The sequence below is a fragment of the Pungitius pungitius genome, chromosome 17, assembly GCF_949316345.1.
Source record: "Pungitius pungitius chromosome 17, fPunPun2.1, whole genome shotgun sequence".
Taxonomy (NCBI): Eukaryota; Metazoa; Chordata; class Actinopteri; order Perciformes; family Gasterosteidae; genus Pungitius; species Pungitius pungitius.
In genome coordinates, this window is record NC_084916.1 from 2,353,787 (window position 1) to 2,362,601 (window position 8,815).

Genomic DNA, 8,815 nt, shown 5'->3' on the forward strand with positions numbered 1-8,815 from the left:
TGTTAAATGTGGGAAGTATAACCTGCATTTACATCGGTCGACTGAGGCACGCATCCAGAGTTTACAGTTCAGGGGAGTGACAGAAGTGTTGAACCAACAAAAGATCCCCGAGGTGACTTTCCAATGACTGGATACACGGTGTGCTGTCAGTTCATCGGAAACGGAACAACCGGTGATACCGGACCGGAGTCCCCCCGCAACAGACACTTCTAACTTCACAGGATCATTCACTCACCTTGAGAAATGAAACCTCAGTTCATTAACGACGTCGTCGACATTCTTAATCTCGTTGGTGGTGCTGAGGGAAACCGTGTGATGCTTACATCAAGCCATCCAAATTACGTCTATGAGTTTATACTTTTCGCCAAGTTGGCATCTCGAGAGTCTTATGGTTTGTAAAAACATTGCAGACAAAATGTTCTTACCTGTTTTCAAACTAGAATGTATTGGTAGTAACGACCAAACATAATGTGACTACGTGGAGCTGGGTTTGTGGCGTTTGTGAAGCGCCAAAGAACATTCAACATTATTGTGTCTTTCTATGAATCATGACCAGGTTACTCAAGACAACTCAGACCTTGTTGCGAGTAGATGGAGAAAAAAAAATAAGTCTATTTGGGAGAACTGTCCCTTTAAAGTCCCAGTGTGGGACCTCTGCAGAACCAAACCTGGCTCATGTGGCACTGGACGCCCCGGCGGGCCGTATGTGGCCCGCGGGCCGCGAGTTTGACCTACAGTATGTGTGCTACAGTTTTCTATGGTTCTGGTACTGAGCACGCAGTTATTTGTTAATACACTGTTCAATTGATCAGAACCACCACACTTGGTCTGTGGAAAGGCTATATTCTGTGATTCCTAAATAAACCAGTGGCTTACCAGGACATTTAAATGACAAATTGTGCAAAGAAAGTTTTGACCAATTACATCATAACTTGGTATTGTACTTTTTTTGTGATTTAGAAAATAAGAAAATGTGTTACTCATTTTCCATTTTCTGAGCTGATTGGGGCTTTCGTATGTTTGATTTTCAGCCTTAAACCTATTATGAATATATTAAATTAGGTAAACATAACATAAAATACTCTTTACATAATGTCACTGATAGCTCATGAATGTGGTTCAGGGACCAATTATTATCTCTATCTGCATTATGGTTGAAATGCACTTGTTGTAAGTCACTTTGGATAAAAGCTATGGAGGACAAAAAATGACTTAAATATAAATAAGTAAATGTACAAATCTACATTTCTACATTAATTTATTTAATTATACTTAAGTAATTTTTTGTCCTCCATAAATAGTATCAGCTAACTTAAATGAAATGTAATGTAGAGTAATATGTCCCTCTAAATTGTAGAAGTATTGTGGGAAATAGAGTTTAAGTACCTCAAAACTCTGAGTAATTAAACGTACTAGTTACATTTGTTTTCCACTATTTTCTTGTAATTGAAAAAACCCTATACATGAGGACGAAGTACTATCAATAAATACATTAAAAACAAGTAAAAAGCACCAATTATCGTAAGTATAATCCGATTTTAAAAAGCACCGTCAATAGGCACTCACGTTAGGCACGTGACTCTGTGAGTGGGCTAGCTTAGCTCACCTGTGGACCCGCTCAGCCCGCTAGCCGGTGCACGCGCGTCGCGGGTGCCTAGCGTTCCGGTCACGTGACGCTACCCAGCGCGCGCGCGCGCGCTCACAGGAACATCAAGGAGGAGGCGGCGGCTCGGATGACTCCACGGTCGGTGAGAGAAGTCTATTTAACTTAAACATGTCACCTAGGTAAGTGTCCGTCGTGTTTCGCCCGTTCGCGTCGTTTCGTCGTGACGGACGATGTTTGAGACGAAGGTGAAACGACGTCGCTGTTTGTTAAAATAGCTGTTTTTACACCCCTGTCAAAATAAGTAAAGCGAGCTGGTGATCGACAGTTTAAAGTGCCCCAACTTGGGGTCGTGTGAGAAGCTGTCACCGGCCGGTGATCGGTTACCGGAACGGTTCACCACGGTTTTTTAAACGACGTCTGTGTGAAGGAATGGAGATGTGATTGCGGAATAAGATATTAGAAATGCACCAAACGCCGAATATGTGTTTCTAACATCACGGGAAGCCGATCTGTGCTGGAAAGGGACGTTAACTGTTGACCGTTTACGTCACCTATCGGCTGTTTTCGGTTCAAAGAGGTCACCCCAGGACACGAGGGGCCTTCCGTGCTGTTTACTGATCACATTCAGCCGGGAACGAAGGGACTCAACTACTGACTTCTGGGAAAACGAAATAGAAAACTCCTAAACTGAATAAGTGAAAAGGAAGTTTACTCTAAATGCTTGATTATTTGTTTTTCTCCAGAGTCACGTTATTATATCCATGTATAATACCTTAATATGTAGGACACAGTATGCTATCCTTGAACTGTGTCCGTCTAACATCCAGCATGAATGTATTTGAATGCATGAGACACGTGCACATTCATATCTCATTCGTTCCCCTGTCACAATGCATGGTTTTCTAACGTCATATGACGCTAACGTTAGAAAGAAAAAAAGTCTTTGTCCTGTACGCCTGATATTCTTTAGAGAATGTTGTTGTTTTTCGAGGAAAAAACCAGTCGATTAAATGTAATGGATGGATTCTGATGCGTTAGCCGCAGAATCATACTTCCTGCAATGAGGAAAAGCCCACGGCGTTTATGGTCAGCGTCCTGAATTCAGTCTCCGCTGGGAGCTGTCAGTGCAGACATGCTGCTGTGGCCCTGAGGCGATTCTAAGTGTTTTAAGAGTATTTAAAGCTGTGAAGCACAACGGTTCTAGTGTCTGCGTGAGCGTTATTGTGATGGCTTGAATGCAGTTCCTGTGTGACTGTCGTCATCCAAAGCAGATAACAGCCAGTTCATGAAACGCAGACATCCTGAAATGCTCAAAGTATTTATAAAATAGTTATTATAGCTATTATCAATGATCCCATCCTGTCGTACTCTGTATATTGGTCAAGCGTTTACAGGGAGTTCAGGTAGAATTTGTGCGGATCTTCTTGGTGGTATGAGCACTGCTTGCTCATCCCAAAGCCAGCTAATCTTGACGGGCTTAGTATGAAAGAACGGTCTCCGGTCTGTAGTGCAACTTCGACCCCTGACCAAGCAGATAACGGGACTACGGCACAGTGAGCCGTGAGTGTTGCTACAGCAGATGAGGTCATTGAGATTACCCTTTGATGTGACTGTCCCTTTACCTTCCAGGCATCACATGCCTGCTGAGTCGAGCGCTGTAGACGCAAGTATGAAGGAGGTCAAATAAGGGTTCTCTTGTCTCTTCCTCTCCAAAGCCTCAGATATGGATTACAAGGCCGTGTTTGCAGCCTTGGAGATCGTGTGTGAGGACAACATTTCCATCTTGTGCGGGCCCTCCGAATTGCCGTACGGTGCCGTTGCCAGGCGTCTGGTCACGTGTATGAGGGAGATTCAGGAGCACGGCCGAGCCCTGGAGCCTGTGATCGCCAGCTTCAGCGCCATCTTCCATCATTACGACTTCGATGCACAAACGCCCGGGAATGGCTACCGCACCCTGGCCAAGGTACGACTCAAACCGATGACTGCGTGCATTGCTCCACCCACTGACTTGTTTACAGCAGAAAAGTGTTACATGTCTGAATTAGAATGCGGTCCCTCTACCTTCTCCGCAATAGCCACATTGCTTTTTTCACCACCCTCCAGGTCTTGCTGTCTTGCCTTTTGCACATCATCCACAAGGGGCGTTACATCGCCTCCAACTACAACAGTGCCTTCTTCCGGGCCGACCACAACGCGTCCGAGATGGAGGCGTACTGCAGCGCTCTGTGCCAGCTGCGCGCGTTGCTGCACCTGGCCGAGCAGCTGATCCACGACAACGGCTACGGCCAGCTGTACTCCCTGCAGGACGGGGACCTGAGCCGCCAGTTTGTCCAGGAGTACAGCTCCATGCACAAGGCCTGCTTCTACGGCCGCTGTCTGGGCTTTCAGGTCAGCCATTTTTGTCTAATGCTTACCACCCTAGGGTTTGTTTTCTCACAAGAGTAGTGTTTGAATAGCTTACTCTGACCGCTTCTTGAGTACTCTCACCATCATTCGCCCATTGTTTCTTGTCGCAGTTCTCGCCAGCTCTACGTCCGTTCCTCCAGACCGTTGTCATAAGCATGGTAACCTATGGGGAGACGTACAGTAAACAGCAGTCGGGTTTGGGTAAGTCCTGTGCATGATCTGATGGTATTGATGGAGCTTTTTTACAAGTCTTTCATGCTCAAAACCGTGCCCTGGTCCTTCAGGTTTGGCGGCCCTCTCCCTCCTCACATCGGGAAAGTACGTCATCGATCCGGAGCTGCGAGGCGCCGAGTTTGAACGCATTACCCAGAACCTGGACATGCAGTTCTGGAAGTCCTTCTGGAACCTCACAGAGTCCGGCCTTTTAGCAGTAGGCAGGGATAATCATCCTTCTGCCAAGTCGACTCCGCTGCAGGCCTTTTTACTGTTTTGACTGCGTGTCTTTCTCCCTCCAGGGCTTCAGCAGAATAGCTTCCTACCCGGTGCAGGTGAACTTCACCCTGAGCGTGCCTCCTGTCCCTCTCCAACTCCCGCTGGCCTCGGACCCCAGCCTAACAGCCACGGTGTCCCCGCCGATAGCCCACTGGGGGCCCGGACCAGTCCACATGCGTCTGATCTCCTGTGAGCTGCGAGAAGGACAGGTGAGGCTCCACATGTGGTGAGGAATACCACAACTCTGGACCAGACTTTACTGAGACAAACATTCCTTCTAAGAATATTAACAAGATGAGTCTTTGATCGATTGGGATTTGTTTATACGTCACATTTCTGTCTGTTACGTGAGGAAATTTGCAAATATCTGACCTGATACACAAAGGGATTTTCCTTTCAAAGTTTTTAGTACTTTCCCTGTGACCTGTCCTCTTTTTATTTAGGACAGCGAAGAGCTGCTTGCTTATTCACGGGGCGACCCCCCTACCATCTCCACGTCCCACCTCCCCTGGGTACAGAAGCAACCTCGCTCCCCCTGGCTGCTCATCCACTTCCACGGAGGCGGCTTTGTGGCCCAGACGTCCAGATCTCACGAGGTACGGCCCACTACGCTGTACTTTTGCTTGTGCTCTTAATCCTCTTACAAACATAAGCATGACTTTCCTCCATCGTGTGCATTTCTTTTGCCCTCCATCCCCCCCGACTCAGAATTATCTGCGGAGTTGGTCCAAGGTGCTGGGCGTGCCCATCCTCTCTGTGGACTACTCGCTGTCGCCTGAAGCACCATTTCCCCGAGCTCTGGAGGAATGCTTCTACGCTTACTGCTGGGCTCTGAACAACTGCCACCTGCTCGGTGTGTGCACGTCAACCAGCACGGTCAAACTGATCATATTAGGGGATTTAGTTACACTTACACATGCATATAAGGAATAAAATGTCTGATAAAAGGAATAAAAACCATTCCAGCATGTAATGTTAGTGTTAAGTGATCCAAAAACATCTCCCATAACAGCCTGTTAAATAATCTCTGTTCTATTATCGACCCTGTTAAGATCCTCGCCGTTGATCTTGTGCTAACAGTCCGGTCCGTGTGTCTCAGGCTCCACGGCGGAGCGTGTTTGCTTGGCGGGCGACAGCGCCGGAGGAAACCTCTGCATCACCGTGTCCATGAAGGCCATCTGCAGCGGAGTCCGAGTCCCCGACGGCATCATGGCCGCCTACCCCGCTACCTTGCTCACCACAGATGCCTCGCCCTCCCGCCTGCTCACTCTCATTGATCCGCTGTTACCTCTAGGTGTCCTCACTAAGTGCATCAATGCCTATGCAGGTACGTGCGTGTGTATGCGTGCGCACAGCATTCTTTCCCGCGTCATTTAACACAAGAGAATTTTAGCTTTTTTTTAGCTACGGTTAGCTTGTCGGAAAAGTTAGCTTTACAATAATAGTGTGTGACTTTACAATGGAGGCAAATCAATGTCAAATTGCGAGGGCACAGTCACAGTAATCATGTGGCACAGGGAGACTCAAATAACTGTCTTTGGGAAGCGTAACATTACGGCAGATCTTGTCATGTTGTCTGGGAGATTTCTTTGTAAACTACAATCCTAGGTGTTTGAGATCAGTATGCGTCTACTTGTTGTCATTGTGTATATTGAGTGAAAGCTTTATTTCTCATAGCAGAAAAATAAATCTGGATGGACGGTGTCCTGTGTTATTTAAAAAGCAATATATATATATATAACAGTATATTTCTAAATGTGTTGAAGTTTCATAATATACAACGTCAAAAACAGAAGGTCCTTAGTTTGAGGTACGTCAGCATCTGTTATATATTGTGTATGTACTGTGTAGGAGGGTATAGATCAGTATGTGTTTCTAAGCTCCCTGAAAGGACACCGCTCTCGGCCTCAAATCAAACTAGGATAGTTCATCTAAAATCCGTGTTCCTCCAGCGAGAGCTGACAGACGCCAGCATCACTAAGAGCCGAGCTCGTGCTTTTCTTTCTGTCTTTTGTCCGTCTGTCCGACACATTCACTCGCGTCCCCCCCCCCCCCCCGCCCCCCCCAGGTGCGCACTCCCAGACGGTGCAGACGGCGGCGGGCAGCGGCAGCCTGAGCGCTCTGGGCAGGGACACGGCCGCGCTGCTCAGCGACCTCACCCAGGGAGCCTCCAACTGGATCCAGTCCTTTCTGGACCCCATGCGGACGACGGGGGGAACGCGCTCGCTGTCCTCAGCGCAGCGGGGGCCCACAGGCGGCGCGGCTCGCAACCCGGCCGCACAGTGCGGCGCTCAAGTGGATTACCCAGAGGGCTTCGAGCCCATGCGCTCCGAGTGCCTGGCCTTCGTCCGCCCGACGTCCTGCCCCATCATCAGGAACCCGTTTGTGTCGCCCCTGCTGGCCCCAGCCAGCCTGCTGCGAGGCCTGCCGCCTGTTCACATAGTGGTAAGCGCTCACATCTCCTCCCAGAAGGACAATTTCAACTTTTTAACCAACTTCAGCGAAGGAACCGGTATAATTATATATGTCCTATTTATTTTAGCCGCATCATTCAACTCAGGTTGCTATTTCCTGTCTCCTATTTCATTCATTTTGATTGGCTCAGAGCAGGTATTCTGAACTACATGTTATTTTCTTCTGAGACTGCTGGATTTCACTTTAATCGGATTAACTTCCCAAACACGCTCCACGTTTTTCCAAATGGATTTGATCAATTGGTCTAACGTATGCAAGAGAAGCCGTTAAGTGTATCGGCGTTCTGGTGTGTAGTTCAATGCAAACACAAGGACTCATTTGTTAAAAGCAGGGTGGTCCATTTTCATGCAATACGCACCTTGTCTCCTGACTCCTCCCCGTGTTGCCTCCGCAGGCCTCCGCTCTGGACGCCCTGCTGGACGACTCGGTGATGTTTGCGAAGAAGTTGCGCGACATGGGCCAGCCCGTGAGTCTGACGGTGGTGGAGGACCTGCCGCACGGCTTCCTCAGCCTGTATCAGCTCGCCAAGGAGACGGAGGTCGCGGCGGATATCTGCGTGGAGCAAATGAGGACCATTTTTCAGCAAGGAAACCTTCGCAAGCGGCCCAAGCCGGGGGAGACGCCTCCGAGCGCCAGCCAATCAGGCTGAGCGCCATCGACGTGACGAGGGAGGGATACGGTCGAAAAAGGAAACCAGTCAGGGAGGATTAGGAGGACGAAACGGCAGATGTAGGGGAAGCTTAGGGACACTGCACTTGAAACCTCCACTGCACGTCATCTTTTCCGTCACCCGCTATAATCGAGAGAGACGCCTAGAAATTTCTTTACCAGCTCTGTGGGGATCCAAGAAAAACCAAGGATTTTGTCTATCGCTACACGCATTCAGATAAGTTCCCCATAACCAGCCCTGTAGTTGTTTCTTAACTGATGTACTGTACTCCTGTACTGTATGTCAGTACTGGGAGCTGCTGTGCCTTGAATTTAAAGTGCCGCTAAAGTGTTTGCAGAAAAGCTTTGCCTACATTACTGCACGATCTAAAAAGGTTTACTTGCACAGAAAAACACATTTCCGATGCACTCTTATTATTATTATTCTAATTATTATTTTATTGCTATGTTTACCAGCCGTATAAGGACGTGGGTTATAAAGGTCGCAATATTCTTAACAAGTGTTAAATCTTTAACACTGTGATGTTTATATTGGAAGACTAAATTAATTTAACTTTCGAGGGTTGGCGTTTTTATTTTTATTTCATTAGCCACTCGTTCTTCAGCCCATCTTGCGTGTCGTCAGACTGTGGCTGCACAGGGTGCACACAGTCGGTGTCAGAAGTGTGAATCTGTGTGGAGCAGCAAGTTCCCTGAAGGTCAAAGAAACCCTGGTTCAAGTTTTTTTTTTTTTTTTATAAAAAAGTTTAACAAAATGAAGTACATAGTGCTCCTTGCTTTGACATGAAATCAATTCACAACACTCATTGAACACCTTTCTGCTGCAGGAGTTTTACATGTTTGGCCAAAGCCACTGATCACTATTTCATAAACCATGCTATTTTAGAGATTTAAAGAGTTTATTTTTTGCTGTTCCAGACAATTAATGGGTTTATAATGTGATAATATGTTAATAAAATCAACTCCCACTATGAAAAGCATTTTTCAAGAGACTTGTCCTTGACTTTTGTTATAGAAAAATGCTTGGAATGAGCCAAAAGTAATGTTATTCCCCCTGATCTCGTTGGCCTACTTTTAGTGGCATGCTAACTCTCTGCATACTTTTGTCAGGGCCGGATTAAAAGGAGGACTCAGATGTCTTTATTCGTCTCGTGGATCAAAAGCAAA

General features: G+C 47.1%; 1 protein-coding gene across 3 annotated transcripts; it reads left to right on the forward strand.

The window, feature by feature from the left end:
• Positions 1–1,651: 1,651 nt before the first annotated feature.
• On the forward strand, positions 1,652–8,407 carry lipea (lipase, hormone-sensitive a). Of its 3 annotated transcripts, none has more exons than XM_037473656.2 (11): positions 1,652–1,748; positions 3,322–3,569; positions 3,710–3,994; positions 4,123–4,213; positions 4,297–4,442; positions 4,528–4,713; positions 4,948–5,100; positions 5,213–5,357; positions 5,604–5,831; positions 6,573–6,949; positions 7,374–8,407. In XM_037473656.2, the coding sequence occupies exons 2-11, from the start codon at positions 3,330–3,332 to the stop codon at positions 7,626–7,628; spliced, it is 2,106 nt and encodes a 701-aa protein (XP_037329553.2). In that variant the 5' UTR covers positions 1,652–1,748; positions 3,322–3,329; the 3' UTR covers positions 7,629–8,407. The 3 variants fall into 3 exon arrangements, with proteins under 3 accessions (XP_037329553.2, XP_037329552.2, XP_037329551.2); XM_037473655.2 differs by having other exon boundaries at positions 1,696–1,744; XM_037473654.2 differs by having other exon boundaries at positions 1,709–1,785.
• Positions 8,408–8,815: the final 408 nt, after the last annotated feature.